Genomic DNA, 15,583 nt, shown 5'->3' with positions numbered 1-15,583 from the left:
CATGTACACAGAAAAGGATGACTTTATGCTGTTTCCCTTCCCTCTGAAATGGCAAGATATGTACGACTTTCCTACAATGTGTTCCATATAATTTGTCTATTTTTTACGTCTTTCAAACTTAACTCACCCCCTAAATAAATAAATTTTTTGGTACCTATATATCCCCCTCCCTTTTTTAATGAGTCGTATTTAATGCGTTAACTGAAAACATATCAACAGTAAGAAAAAACAATAATTCTGAACACAGAAATCCAGAATGAAAAAAATGGTTGTATATTATGTGCTAGTTCACATAGAATAATACGATCAGGAACAGAACAGACGGATAAAAAAATCTAAAAAACCGTATAATTCCCAAACAACTTCATCACGATATAAAAAATTCAAAAACTACATCTCTCTTTAGCACTTCCCCCATCACTAATTGAGGCTGCATTCCTATCTTTAACGGTGACAATCCCAAACTGACCATTTCCTCTCAATTTCTTAACGTGCCAATACATTATTTTACTATTATGTCGTATGGCTATATCTTCCAGACCCTCGACAACTTTATCCAAGGACTCCATTACACACCTCCTTAATGCTTTTTCATTCAGTATTTTATGCCTTTTCTATTTCCCTTAACTTTTGTTCTCAAATAATTTATCGCTCAAATTTTTTTTTATAAGCCACTCCTCTTTCCTGCCAAGTTTAAAACGTTTTGGCTAATATTTCTAGCTACGTTTCCAACTTTTTTCCCTAAGATACCTTCTATCACTTCACAAACTATTTTCATAAATTCATTTCTTTTATATCTCAAATAATTTTTTTTCTTCTATTTCTCAGTCGTGCACTAGTATCCGTTGATGGCAGTTCTATAAAAAAAAAGAATATTTGACACATTAAAACAGCATTTTCTTCAAAAATTTATTGCCCTTGATACGTCCCTTTTGCCCCTCCCCCTCTTTCCATGTCAAAACGAAATCTATTTGATACCCGGTCTAATCGTCCCTCAAAGTTGGAGCAGAGCCCCTGCCCCCAGGGGCTAGGATCATCCCTGGAGGGATGTTTATAAGACTTCTCGACTATTTCGAACAAGACGTCTACCTCGAAATTTTGATCAGATGTCTTGGGGGTTAAGGGGTGGGGTGAGTAGCTAAAAAGAACATGGAAAGGAGACCTAGCTACCTTTTGACCTTTATAAAGGGCACTAAAATTTCTAATTCCCAATCGAATGAGCCTCTACTGAAGTTTCCACATGAAGTAGCCTGAGAAAAAAAAATATAATAAAATAGATAAATAATACATTGAAGCTACATTCTTTTTACTTAGGCAGCACTATTGCGGTGCCTATGACTCAATACATACAGTATGTACGTTTTCTATTGACCTTTTACTTCTTTTTACTTGCGCAGCGCTATTGCGGTGCCTATGGTTCAATACATACAGAATGTACGTTTACTACTGACCGCTAACAGAGTAATGCTGACGACTACACAGTGTTATAGACTTGTGCACCAATTAATCGCAGGACAATGTCAGTGAATCTAGTGGACCCAACTGTGTAAGGATTTCCTGGGGAGTGCTTTTGATCAGTGTGGAAAATGGGGGAGGATTTACCTCCAAGTATCCCTTAGGCTGGAGTATGTTTGGACCGACAGTCCAATACGGGACTCGGGCAGTGACAACCCACTTCTTATTACGGGAGCACTAGTTTTAACTAATGCTAGCGGTTTTTAACTGAAAATGGTAGTTCTTTATTATCAAAGGGTACTGATAAAAACAATTAGACTTTATCGTAAAGAGGCTAGAGCAAAACCTGTCTTATACTTAGAAAATTCAATTCCATTGTGTGAAGCAAATCTACCTAAATAATTCATTCTTAAAGTACAGCTATTCAACACTTGAACTAGACGGAAGGGGTAAATAGTAACTGTTCCTCTCTCATATCTAATACAACCTGTATAGGATATTATAAATTAACTAAACTTAAGCAAAACATAATGAAAACAAATAGCAACATTAAACCTTAAAACGAATAAAAACATCTTACATATGAGGGCGCACCGGATCTTTAACTCCCAATAATTTATTAACTCCTCTTATCACGCTAGATCTTGACTTATTTATTTTAATTTTTTTTTACCTTAGGGACAAAAGACATAACCTTTGATCTTATGGGGGCCCCGGAAATAAGCCGAAAAAGCTGTCGTCTCTCATTAGTTTCCTACTTATTTCCAGGAATCTCTGGGCATAAAACATGTTAGGTTGCGGGCATGGATCCACTAAAATTGGGCAAATTTTTCAGATTGGCTTGGAACTATCCATAAGTTCCTGGGCCAAAAGTACCCTCATGCACAATAAAATACTTAACCCTATTTAACCGAACCGTCGTGCAACTGAACCCCCCTGACACTCAACCCCATGTAACTGAACCCCGTGTGACCAAACCAGTAAATGTAAAAAATGTAACAAAACCAACAAATGTAAACCCAACCAACAAAGCTATTTCGAAAAGTGAACAGTACATTTTTTGTTCCACACAAAAATCATAGCTCTGTTTAAAAATTCTTGACCCCCCCTCTCCTTGGGAAAAAAACACATCAAATGCACGAAAATCTATATAGTTCTCAATTGAAATGTTCAAGAAAAGGAACCTAACCGAAACTTTCATGTAAAATAAAGGAAGATGGTAAAACCTCTGATTTCCAAAAGGGAGCATGTGCAAGTAGGCCTCTGCCTATACGCGCGCATCGTGTACAAAGCTTAAAATACTCTGTACCAAGACCTAAAGAGGACATACTATTTCCTGAAGCCGGGGCAGATGGATAGATCAAAAGTCGAGACAAAATTGAACCTTCTGAGTCATAGCTTTTGTATGACAATTCCAAAGACAATATTTGCTAATGTTATTGTTAGAATGGCGTGCCTTGGTGAATTTGATGTTTAATAAGCATAACGAAAGTGTTTGTACATCTATGCAGACAAATTTGTCAACATAACACTTTAAACGATAAAGAACCTTGGGTTGTTACTTCAGCCAATAGCTATGGGGAAGTGGATCATAGCTTTTACACAATCAAGATTCACATGGTAGAATCAGAGTGGGTTTCCAAGGGGCACCTGGAACTCTCAAGGGGGTGCATTTGTGCACTCAAATACCCGGATTTTGGCATTTTGGGTGGCTTATCTGCAAATTGTAGGAAAGCGAAGATCCTTGTATCGGGAATTCCCTTACATCCCATCAAACATAAATCTGGAGCATAAATAAAGTTGAACAATAGGGTTGGAGGCTAGGGGGGAGGTGAATATATATAGGCTGTACATATATACATACTAAGCTGCCTGAGGGAAACAACTCGTGCCCATTCCATCCTGTTCAGAGCTGCTGACTAGAATGGCTCACAAGATATCAAGTTCTGAGGACATGCCTAAGCCACCTAAGTAGTGCCATTCCAGGAGGAGGGTCTGAAAGCCCCCCACACCGTTTACCCTTCACAGCACCTTTAGAAATATTCCCTACTTTTAAATTTTGATCCTCTGGGCATATATCATGTCCTATTGCTGTCCCAAAGTATTATGAGATTTTTTGCATAATCTACGTTGAATTTTACCTTCCTTTTCCAAGACAGTTCAATCTTACCAACTTCCTTTCAGTGGCGTAAACTCTCGAAAATGCAGTGTGGAGGGGCAATATGTATTTTCAAAATCTAGGGGGCATGGGAATTCTGTTGTTTTTTTCCGATTTTTCCAATTAAAATACCCAAAAAGGTAGTTTTAAAATCTATGAGGGGGTAACCTAGGGGACAAATACACCCTGCACACCCTCCCCAAATTAGTGCCCATGCTTTCTTTAGGACTTTGTTCAAAATAAAATGTATCGGTATAATTCAAGAAAAAGGGAAAAGAAAATACATTACGAACAACAACATCAGCCCCCACCCCCTCTCCCATACATGCCTGCATATTTATCTGCATTGATGCTTTTATGAATCCTAATGAGAACAATTAACCTTGGATTTAAAATACATGGAATAAAATACATTCAAAAAATACTAACTTCTCGTTTAGCAGCTTACGGGGTATAACACAGACCGGGGAGAGAGCTAGGAGGATTATCCCCTTATATTAAATAAAAAATCTCCCAAAGGAGACAGGCCAGTCACTATTTAGGAATGATTAAGAAATAGTAAGGAACAGCCACCATAAGGGGGCTTCCTGTGGAGAGAGAAAATTCTATAGTGCACAAAGCGTAAGCTTTATGGAAATGTTTTTGTTAGTACATAGTGACTTGAGGTGTATCCAGCTTGCCTGCTAATTAATAAATAACGTATAGATGATGTTTCAAGTTACACTTAGTCTTGTTTTGGTTTTTTATAGTTTTGATTACTGAGAGGAAAGAAGGTGGGTTAAAAAATTAATAAGAGCCCCCTAACAAAGACAGCACTCTAGGAACATACGGTAGCTTTTTTATGTTTTAATCCTTTTCAGAGAAAAAATCCTCTATTCTAAGAGTGTTTTGTTTTGATTTTTTTTAGTTTTGATGACTCAGAGGAAAGGAGGTTGGTTAAAAAAGCCCTCTAAAAAAATACAGTCTAGGAACATGGCTCTTTTATGTTTTAACCCCCTCTCAGAGAAAATAAAATCCTCTATTCTAACACTTCTGCCTGAGAATTGAACCTGTGTGTACCTAAGGAGGACAGCATGATAACCCTTCTCTAAAAGGGCGTCGTTTGGAGGGGACGGTTGCCCCCCCCCCAATAATTTGGAGAAAAATTATTATATAACCTATGCCCCTTGACCAACCGGTTATGGATCCCTCCTGCCCCCCAAATAAAAATGCTGTAGATTCGTCCCTGCTTCTCTGGTTACACCTTTGTCGTTCATAAGTTCCATTTTTTACACGTAATACATACACCATTCCCTTGGCTATAAGTTCAGTTCTAAAAATGTCATTCGCCTAAAATAATAACTTAACAAAATATAAAGAAGCTGCTATCCTTGAAATTCACCCATATTGGAGCATGGGAATGTGTTTTCAATTATAGACCTTCACCCACAGTAAGGTCCAAGAGATGTATGCTCTAAACCACCAATGGTTAACACACTATACACATGAGAGGTGACGCAGCTCAATTTGAGTAGTTCAAATAACAATCTGTTAAGCAAGAAAAAATGTCTTAAACAAGAAGAGGGTGATCAACATTATCTACACCCTCCTCATTTCAATATCCTTTATGTACCTTGAACTTGCAGCCAGACTTAAATGATGGCAATATAATTTTTACTTACCAAGCTTAAAAGATCGACTGCCACATATAAGTTAAACATTGTTTTTTTATTCCAATATTAAAATAGATATAGATCAAGTTTTCAAGTAATATTTTACCCCCCCCCCCCCACAAGAAAAACCAGGGTAACAAGAGGGGCTTAAAAAAATCGTATAGAGAACGTAATTTGGTGAGTGGATCCATCTCTTTAGTACAGTGGTTGGCAACCTTTTTGGTCAAAAGGGCCAAGTAAGCTTTTTAAACAAATCGAACGAAGAGAGGCAATTTGGTTACACGATATTTTCCACAAGAACCTGTTGTTCACTTTGTAACTATAAAATTCAATTGAAAATTATGAAATATTATATACCTAACTGAGCCAATAATTAATGATAATTCTTTTTTGTTCCAAACAGACCAAGAATTGGTGAAAAAATTCACAGAGATTTACATCTCTATCCAACAGCTCATAACCATTTGTAAAACAAACCCCCAAGTGTTATACACAATTCCATGCATTTTCAACTGGCATCAAATAGTTAGCAATCAATAATGTTTGATTAAAGGTAAAAAGGTAAAGGATAAGACATTAGACTTTACAGTCCCTACCGGCGGTGCTGATCTCCGTTTCTTGGCCCTTCGGCCAGGAAGTGCAATGAGGAGTTGGGGGCCAACCATCCTGTGCTTTCGCACACCCTTCCTGTTTACTTTCCCCAGATTCCTCCAGATGCCCATTTAGAGCTGGGTCGACTTAAGCTTACAGAGTCACGCCACTGACCCCCATCCCAGACTGAACAATTCGGTACACTGGGATTTGAACCAGCGTCCTCTCAGACAAAGGATCCTGAATCCAGCGCACTGGTGAATAAATGTCTGCACATGTGGGACTACTACGCCTGGCAGTTGAAGCCTATTCCTCAAACTTCGTCCTTGGGTTAACTTCTCTCATTTTCGACACACTACAGTTACAAATTCTCCCTTAAGCAGTTCAATAGCACAAAGGAGTGTGATATATGCAATAATAAAGCAGCAATATTGCTAACAGATTATAAACCAATTTTTCTTGGATATAAACCCATAAGAACACTTTAAATCTGGGGTGAAATTGAGATAGGAATTGTCAAGAGTACCTCTGATTTCCAATTATTCATTTCGATGTGCTCTTGAAAAGAAGGGCAAAGGTATGGGCTATAAAAGCGGGGTAAAGGTAGAGGCCTCAAAATACCTTCCATAGACCCAGGATCGTTACTAGCCAAAATGTTTTGGGAGAGTACGGGATTTTACCGACTGGCTTGTCATTTTTACCGACTGATTTTCATCGATAATTAGCATAATGCCTGTTTTGAACACGGTACGTAAAACCACGGCATAAGTCAGTAAAATCACCACATTTACCGACCGTGATTAAGATTTCGGCATATGTTATGTAACTATTTTCATGTTTCTTATTTGACTAAATGAAAAATTGTGGCACCGTCTTAAAATCACGTCAGAAGTTGCTAGAACTGCCGCGTTTACCAGCCAAGTTAAAGATTTATGTGTAGATGACATGTCAGTATTTTCGTGGTCTTTATTTAACCAAACAAAAATTTTTGGCAACGCCAGAAAAATCGAGGCGTTTCGCACAACGATTCTACCGACTCATTTCTTTTACCGAATGTCCAAAACATTGGGGGGGGGGCATCTCCCCTTCTCCCATACGTGAAGTTCCTGCATAGACCCTAACTGGGTGTGCAGGTGCATACCCATAGTACAGTGATTGGCAACCTTTTTCGTTCAAGGAGCCAAATTACCTTTTCTCCATAATAGCATATGTGTATAAAATATCTAATATCCAATCAAACAAATAATTTACCATAAACTTATTTTTTACACCCTAATCAGAACATCACCTGGTGAGAGAAATTTCCAAAAATGGCCATTTTTTATCAGCTTATAACCCTCATTTTTTGGCAAACTGCAAGTACTAATTCTCTCATAGGCAGTCTGAGAGCAAAGTGGGGTGCAAAACACACAAGACCAAAGCAACAATATTGCTGACTGTATGCTGAAAATAAACCAGTAACTAAACTTTGAAATATGTTGGGGTCAGGGCTGTGTCCAGGATTTTCATTGGGGGAGGGGTATCCCCCAAAAATGGTAGCTAATAGTTTAGTATCATCTTGCTCTTTCATTACTTTTGACCCATAAGTTCCATTCTGGTCAGTGCTTCCACTATCCTTGAGTTTTCAGGGATTTCCCAGAGAATCTTGCAAAAATGGAGCAGCAAAACACTTGGGCCTAGAAGCATCAAAGCTTTAAATCCAGCCCTGTATGCTTCTCTATACCAGTCTATTCAAAGCCTCCATCTTTACACCTTTCCAGGAAGTTCCAATTTCCCTTATATCCATCCTTAGAGCTTCCTCCCACCCCAGTCAGGGAAAACCTGCTTTTTGTTTGGCACAAAATGATTTGCTGATAAGGACAATCTTTGGCAATCTGTCATCCTCCATTTGCGGAATGTGTCCTAGCCAACTCATCATTTCTCTCATTATAGCCCTATTTTTATACAGTCTGTCACATGGCAGAGCTGCCACAGGTTCAAGGAGTCGAATATAGGGACTTTTTTGCTAGAAAAAGGGACAATACAAAATGATGCACTCAGTATTCAATCTGATATCTCACTACCTTACTTCATAAATCTGAAACCTAGACAGTCATCAATGCAGGGTGTCATCATCTTTTGGAAAGACATGGAAAATATCAAGAGGATCTAACCTCTTGACTTTTTATATGGATCTTCTTAGGTTTCTTTTTTTTTCTTGGTTTTCAACAACAAAGGTACAAACATTTGAAAAATAAACAAATAACTATTTTGATAAATAACTAGAAAACCATCACAACACTATGGCATTTCAAAATCACTTGTTTTTTTGTTTTTTTTTTTTGGTGTTCTAATGGCTTTGCTTTCTCTAGACCTTCAAAAATGCGGTTACCACCAACTGCCTTTATTTCTGTATATAAGCACCAGAGTACTTTCAAGAGTTACTGATTCCCTTTTATGTTTGGTGTGCAAGAGAACTGTCCCAAAAGGTTTGTGTAGGCTGAATTTCAATCATATCTTTTTGCTCAATCCCCATTTTCAGCCAATTTCTAGATTTTTCAAACATTTTGTCAGTAGTTTGCTCCTTATGTCCAGCAGCTTTTTTTTTTATTGTGATCACCTTTAAGAGCATCTATTGTTTGCTTGCTGGAAAAACGTTCACTGGGTATTTTCTTTTTTGTTCTGTAAGCTTCCATCATTCTTCTTCTCTTTTTTCCAGCTCTCCCTGGTTTTTGAGATAACTTTCATAACTTGAAACAACATTCTTCTTTCATAGTTTCATTTTGATTGATGATGGGAGAGTACTTTACTGCTGAAGAAAGTAACCTGCCCATGTCTTACTTGCTATAACACCATTTGAAAAAAAGTTCAAGTACAAGACTTGAACTCAAAACCTTACACTTTGTAGTGTAGACCCAGAGCAATATGCCATGAGGCATTGCATAAGTAGGGCAGTCTAATACTACCTAAGGGCACGGGGATGACAAAAATGGAGATTTAATGATGCTGTTAGTTTCTGGTTTTGGAGAGGAGCCTATGAACCTATAATAAAGGGTTTTAAACATGGCTATTATGGTGATGTACTTTTCAATCTGAGGCCATTTTCAGAGGTTTTAATCATTTTTTTTTAATACTGAAAGGAAAATTGTATAATACTTTTATACTGATTTTTTTATATAATACTGAAAGTAAATAACAGTTACCACTCCTGGATTTCTTTCAGTTCAGTATTTTTTAGCAATGACTTTTCTTGAATCAGTTTTTTTATTTTGGTTACTATGGCCAGAGGATTGTTGTTTACTAGGTTGCAGCTACCACTGCATCTATATATATAAAAATAAGTTGTCTGTGGATCTGTGGATGGATCAGGTGACGTCACCTGAAAAAACTGGATCAGGTGACGTCAAAACTGAAAAAACTAAAAAAAGGCAAAAACTACAAAAAAAAACTAAAAACTAATAAAAAAAATAAAAAAGCTAAAAAACTAAAAAAACTGTTGGGGTGGCGCGTTCTAGAAGGTCCTGAAATTTACCTACTTGACAGGTCTATTACCTATTGAAATTTTGACAAAACAACATTTTACCTTATTCTTCAGTTATCAGTTTCTTTTTCTTAGGCTTTAGTTCTGAAAAATACAACTCCCATACATCAATGGGCTTTTTTTTCAAAATTTAGGAAATGTACTAGCCTATGATTAAATGTAAATAGGATTGAGCAAAGTTGTGAAGCTGAAAACAATTTTGTTGTGCTTTATTATCTATTTTGCAAGGTTTCACTTTTATAACACACAGATTTTTAAAGGTTATCAAAGGTAAGGACCTCTAGAGGGAGAAGGATTTGAGGTAGGTACTACAAAATACCTTCCCATGACATACTCTAGCATGGAAACCTGTCCCTGAAAGTTTCATTTTCCTAACTGAACCCCTTTCCAAGATAGCCAAAAGTTAATCAACTAGAATTTTACCCTAACCCCTTTCCAAGATAGCCAAAGTAGCTAAAGCAGAATTTTACCAACAAAAATTAAGTTGTTGTTAACCTTTGTGAAAAGTGACTATTAGGAGCTTGAGATCTGTTTCAAGGACTCTATGCTTTCAAGGACTCTATGCCCAAACTTTGCTTTAAAGACATTAAAGAAATAGAGCCTGGCCTACCCCTGTTAAAACAATTTAATTAAAAAAAATTACATACTCTGAATCCTATTGCTTATGAAGATGGCTATAGACATCCTTCTCTTATTATTTTCGTTTTGCATCAAAGCTGCAAATCGACTGCAGTCTTTTTCTTCTACGATCCCTGAAATCACGCTTTCACATTTCAAACATTTTGGGTTTTCAACATGGATTTTTGTCGCACTCATAGCGAAATTTACCAAATTTTGCGGATACCGGATCCGAGCCAATCAGATGCAATTTTCCAGCCAATTGGCTTGAAAAATCCATCATATTGTCGATGACGAACTCAGGTTCCACCGCCACACACGAGCTCAGGTTGCCAAAGCAAACTGAGCCCTATGGCTTATAAAAAGAACGTTTACCACCAAGAAGCCTTGTGTAGTCAAGAAGTTGTACAAGGCTATTGTAAGTCCACACCTGGAACTTGGAATGACCCTAGTGCCTCTCCATTACAAAATGGACGTTAAAACACTCAAGAGCGTCCGAAGGCGAGCAAAGAACATCATACCAACTTTGCGAGACAAGCCGTATGAGGAACGCCTTGTGTCCCTCAAACTCCCCACTCTAAACTGCTAGTAAACGATCTTTCAAGCCAAGTTTTATCCTCATCCCTCACAAGTATGACAAGAGGTCGCACAAAGAAGCTGCAAGTCTTCTGTTGCCATCGACGAAAGTGCCGGCACTTCTTCTCAGTACGCGCCGTCCCTCACTGGAACAACCTTATCGAAGCCATCATCCAGTCCCAAACCATAGATGTGTTCAAGATAGGAGTTGATCAGGACTGGGCCAATACAGAATGTAGGCTGACCTGGAATGCCCAACCATAGTCATGCCACACCATCGAGGTGTTCCACACGAGGCTACACCACCTTATCTTGCTGGACCTGCGATTTAAGGTAATTGAAAAAAAGTCAGAAAATCTGATTGACTCACATTAACGGTATGCAAATTTGGATATTCGTAAAATTTCGTTATGAATAGAATTACTAAGATCTGTTTGTTTCATAAAACATGTCACCATGAGACTGGAGTGTCTGATTCATATTTATACCCACAGCACAAAATAGTACAATGCTGACATATTTTATGTTTGACAGAGATGACGATTGTTGTTCAATTTTAAAGCATCAGCAGTTATATTAACAGACGATAGTCTGTGTTTCTAGCAGTGCAGAATCGACAGACCATCTTGACATTTTGTTCTTTAACGCTTGATTTGTGCCTCACTACTTTGACTAGGAAGAGCAATCGAGCACATTCTTCTTGTGGCGGCTTCAAATTTAATACTGAATCAACCAGTGGTCCACTTTTATTCAGTTAAATAGTTATTTTTAATGCTCCTTATAGTTGTTGAACACTATCAAACCTTCATTTTTTTTTTAAAAGTGAGAAATCTCTAGAGGAAAATCAGATTTCAATTGAGATGGTTAGGCCGTTACGTGTTAACATGTTTGACGTTCGGGATCGCCCACATTACAGTGATCTGGACAACAGGCTAAGTGACGACAGTCTGGAAACTTAGCACACTAGTGCGGATTAATGAGAGAGGTGACAAACTCCCACAAACTTTTATTTTTATTTTCAACAGACCTTAAAAGTAACGTGCCAAAATATTGCATGAAAGAAAAAAAAATCTTAGAGCCAAAATTTCAATTTAGAATAACCTGTCATAAATACGGAAACTCTTCTTAATTCATTCATACGTTGCTCTTTAAAAAATAGTTTTAAGTGGCATAAACACAATGGCTATGATTAAAAAATGTTATTTAGAAGGGTAAAGAGCAGGGCGATGATGAGGAAGCAGCCCCTTTCATATACGAAGTAATTTCTGTTCGTTTTCATAATAGTATGTTTAGACTTACATTTCTGTTAAATGTGCCTTAGGCTATACGGAATACACACAATTCCGAGAGGGGGGTTACAAAAAAATTTTGGTGAGGAGATGGTGTTTAAAAAGCTTTTTAGGATCATCAAAAGGATTAGGGAAAGTATGCAGCCTTGTTTGATTTAGTGTGAGATTTTTTTTTACTTTCATGTGATTTTTCAGCGATTTCAGAGAATCATAACTTAAATAGCCCAGGCCAATTTTTCTAGTGATTCCAACTTCATGTAAGCACTCTCACCAACTACCCGTGGGGAGGTAGAGGGGGTGTCAACACAAATATACATAGGCCGGAAGGTTTGGGAGACTCAGACTCCCCAAATACTCAACAATGGCTATTTTGCATATCAACCAGACCATATTTCATTTCAGAACCATTATGCTCATTATTTTCTACAAGAGGAGTTTGGTTTGGAACAAGGGTCAGCGTCATGACTCTTTAGGCTCAGCCAGAGTCCACCCAGCTCTAAATGGATACCCGAAGACATCCGGGGAAGGTAAACAAGAAGGGTATTGGAAAACAAAGGATGGCTGGCCCCTAGTCTCATTACACTTGCTGGCTAAAAGGCCATAAAATGGATATTACTAAAGCTGGTAATTTTCAGCGGTTCCACCGGTTCCGATATTAGAGTATGATGCCACATCATTTTATCGTCTCCATCAACATTGGTAATATGTTAAAATTCAAGTGTAACCTTATTTTTAGTTACACTGGATACATTTGTGACTAATATTTGCCATCAAAGACGCACTATATGTAAAAAAAAAGATAAGCAATGGATTTTTCTTTAAATAAAAGTTTATTATAGGGATATACTGCTGCTACTACTAGTCACTCACTATAGCAGACCAACAAAGTTGTACGCGCTCCACCTCCAGACCAATTGTTGAAAGCTCCACTCCTTACCCTTCTCAGTAAAATCTAACCCATTCGGGACGATCTGTTTTTCTTTCGGCCCAAGATGGGTGGCCAAAAACAATACAATCTTTGGCAATCTGTCATCCGTAGGACGTATCCAAGTCATCTCAATTTTTCCTTCATTGGTGCTCAGTGTACTCCCCTAGAGCTCCTGTTAAGGATAATACCCCCAGAAATTCCTGCCGATAGAAATCCTCTCTCCATCCCTCTGTTAATATTTCATCTTCGCTAAATTTATAATTTTCACTATGTATTCCTAAAACTCTGTTTTTAAGACACCAAAAGTTCTATTTATGGAATTCTTTAGAGAAGTTGTGACGAAAAGTATTTTAATTGTTAAGCACCCTTAAACAATCAAACACCCCAAAAAGTTCTTGTGAATGTGCTTAAAGTACTCTTGTAAAAACACATTTGGTAGTTCAATAGTTCTAATAATTTATTTCACTGCACATGCTCATAGGGCTTTTCCAACACTGTCATATCCCAGTCGCTGTTTTATGCCTCGTAATCTAGGGGGAAACGTATTCCATGGGAGTTTAAAAGTATTAAATAAAAATAATTAATTCAGATAAACGGGGGGGGGCAGCTACCCCGCTTGGCCAGGCCTAGAACTGCCACTGCCACACCCCTAGGATTTTACCACCCAGAAGGGTGCATACACATTAAATTAGCATAATATTTGAAAAACTGCAACGTTCTACGGAAAAATCACTTTTATAAACTACTTTCTACCCCTCTCCTTAGAAAATTTCTGGAATTTTACTCCCATGAAAATAAACTTGGTGGACTTACAGAGCTATCTAAAAATCAGACAGCCCGCCTATACAGTGCCATCTAATTTAGCCTTAACAACTTATTCCTGTCAAAACAAAAATAAAAATTCCACCTTATTTATTTTTTTTATACAAAAAAGGCTTCTTCTGGCACCTTTTAGGATGCCTCCAGCTGTTGAATTTGATGTCAGTGAGTCTGGTGAAGTTAAACTAAAATTGGCGTTCAATGGGTAAGAAAATTTCTGTTGTTTTCTTGCCCTGCTTGGGTAATGTCAAAATTCCTATTTTAATAATTGCCTATTTAATGAACAAAAGTTCAAACCAGTAAATTTGTGGTGCTTTGTGCCAAGGTTTATCTAGCTCCATTTTACCAAAACATTAGAGAAAGGTGCTCCCTCCCTCCATACATGATGCCCTTTCCTCCTGATGGATAAGTAGGCCTATACAGCCCACTTTAAATATTCAATCTATTTTTTAAAATAGCGTGTCTCTTTTCTTTCTGCTGACTGATTCAATATAAACTAATAGAAAAGAAAAGAGTTGGTCTTGAAAAAAAAATGGTTTGAAAATATAGAGTAGACTGTATATTCAGCCATCAAGGAGGGGGTCATAAAGTATAGCAACACATTCTTAGAAATGAATTAAGTAAGTCTTTATGGTTGTTTTAAGGTAGTTTTCAGAATTTATGCTAACCATTAATAACAAACAAGGTTTAACCTCAAGGGTCCCTTTGAGGACTTGCAATAAAAATTGCAAAAAAATCAATTAGCATATTTGGAAAAAAAATATGAAGTGAGACATTATGCAGTTCTACCCTGCAAAATAGCTGAAAAAGCTCCAAGTTTACCCTATTTTCGTTTTATTGACATGTTTCCTGTGGATGCAGTTAACTGCTACAAATTTGCAAGTATGCAAAAACTTGAACCTGTGTAGTTCTAGCACTAAATCACAAGCAGCACAATAGCTCTTCCTAAATAAAGAGTGATGTGGGTACAATGTATTATTTATTATTGTTATTTTTTTTAAGTTTTAGAACAGGGCACTTCATATCAAGGGATAGAAACTTTGAAAAGGGCTCATTCAATAGGAAATTGAATAAGGCAGTATCTTTTTGTAGTTGAAAGGTCTGGAAACAATGTATTTGAGGATGAAAACCCCCCTACAGCCCTCAGGGCAAGGATTGTAAATTGTGCCCTGGGGTCATATAATGTATAGCCTATATGGAAAGGGTGATCATATAAACTTCAGAGGGGGCTTATTAGATTACTTATCAGAAGTTTTTGTGCCCTTTTTGAGATTCAGAGGGATCCTCCCATGCCTCCTATTTTCTGGGAATGCATCTGGTAGAAATTTTGAGATGGCCATTTCTTGTTGTAGAAACTTCAAAAAGAGCCCATTTGATTGGAAATTGAAAGGGCTAGTGCCCTTTTGAATAGTCAAAAGTGATTAGAGGGCAACTAATCCCCCTCCCATGCCCACCATTTCCACAAACACATCCAATCATAATTTTGAGATAGCCATATTGTTCAATATAATTGAAAGGTCCAGAAACTATGTCTTTGAGCATGAACCCCCCCCCCACACAGCCCTCAGGACAAGGATTGTAGGCTATGCCCTGGGGTTATATAAGGTTTATATAGAAAGTGCCGCCATATAAAATTTCAGTAATGCTATATATAGATAATTACCAACTAACCAACAGAAAATATTTGCATCCCAGTGCTACTGCTTCTACTCATACTACTACTACTGTTACTATTATTACTACTTTTATTACCAGAACTGCCACCAAAACTTACTACAATTAATGCTATAGCTACTACTACTGCTACTATTGATATTAGAACTAAGGATATTAAAGCCAAAATTTTGCAATATATAGAAACTGTATAGAACTAAATCAAAACACACTATACCCACACTGGTTGTCAAGCAGACACATCAGAAATGCTTCAGGAATGGTTGATGGTATTTATTAAGCTGAAACTTTCAGTGTGTGTTG

The 15,583-nt window shown here is 37.5% G+C and overlaps 2 protein-coding genes across 2 annotated transcripts in view; one reads left to right on the top strand and one right to left on the bottom strand.

Annotated features, from left to right (window-relative positions):
- Nucleotides 1–10,155, bottom strand: part of LOC136027667 (ski oncogene-like) — a 74,436-nt gene extending 64,281 nt beyond the window's left edge. Inside the window, exon 1 of the mRNA XM_065705113.1 lies at nucleotides 10,024–10,155. The gene's annotated coding sequence lies outside the window, so the exon portion shown is untranslated. The remainder of the gene's footprint in view (nucleotides 1–10,023) is intronic.
- Nucleotides 10,156–13,642: 3,487 nt separating this feature from the next.
- Nucleotides 13,643–15,583, top strand: part of LOC136027666 (atypical protein kinase C-like) — a 94,887-nt gene continuing 92,946 nt past the window's right edge. The window contains exon 1 of the mRNA XM_065705111.1: nucleotides 13,643–13,811. Within this exon, the coding sequence (XP_065561183.1) occupies nucleotides 13,744–13,811 (68 nt within the window). The 5' untranslated portion in view covers nucleotides 13,643–13,743. The remainder of the gene's footprint in view (nucleotides 13,812–15,583) is intronic.

The sequence above is a fragment of the Artemia franciscana genome, chromosome 5, assembly GCF_032884065.1.
Source record: "Artemia franciscana chromosome 5, ASM3288406v1, whole genome shotgun sequence".
NCBI classification, from domain to species: Eukaryota; Metazoa; Arthropoda; class Branchiopoda; order Anostraca; family Artemiidae; genus Artemia; species Artemia franciscana.
The sequence above is the reverse complement of the archived record's forward strand: the minus strand, read 5'-3'. Positions and strand labels throughout refer to the sequence as shown.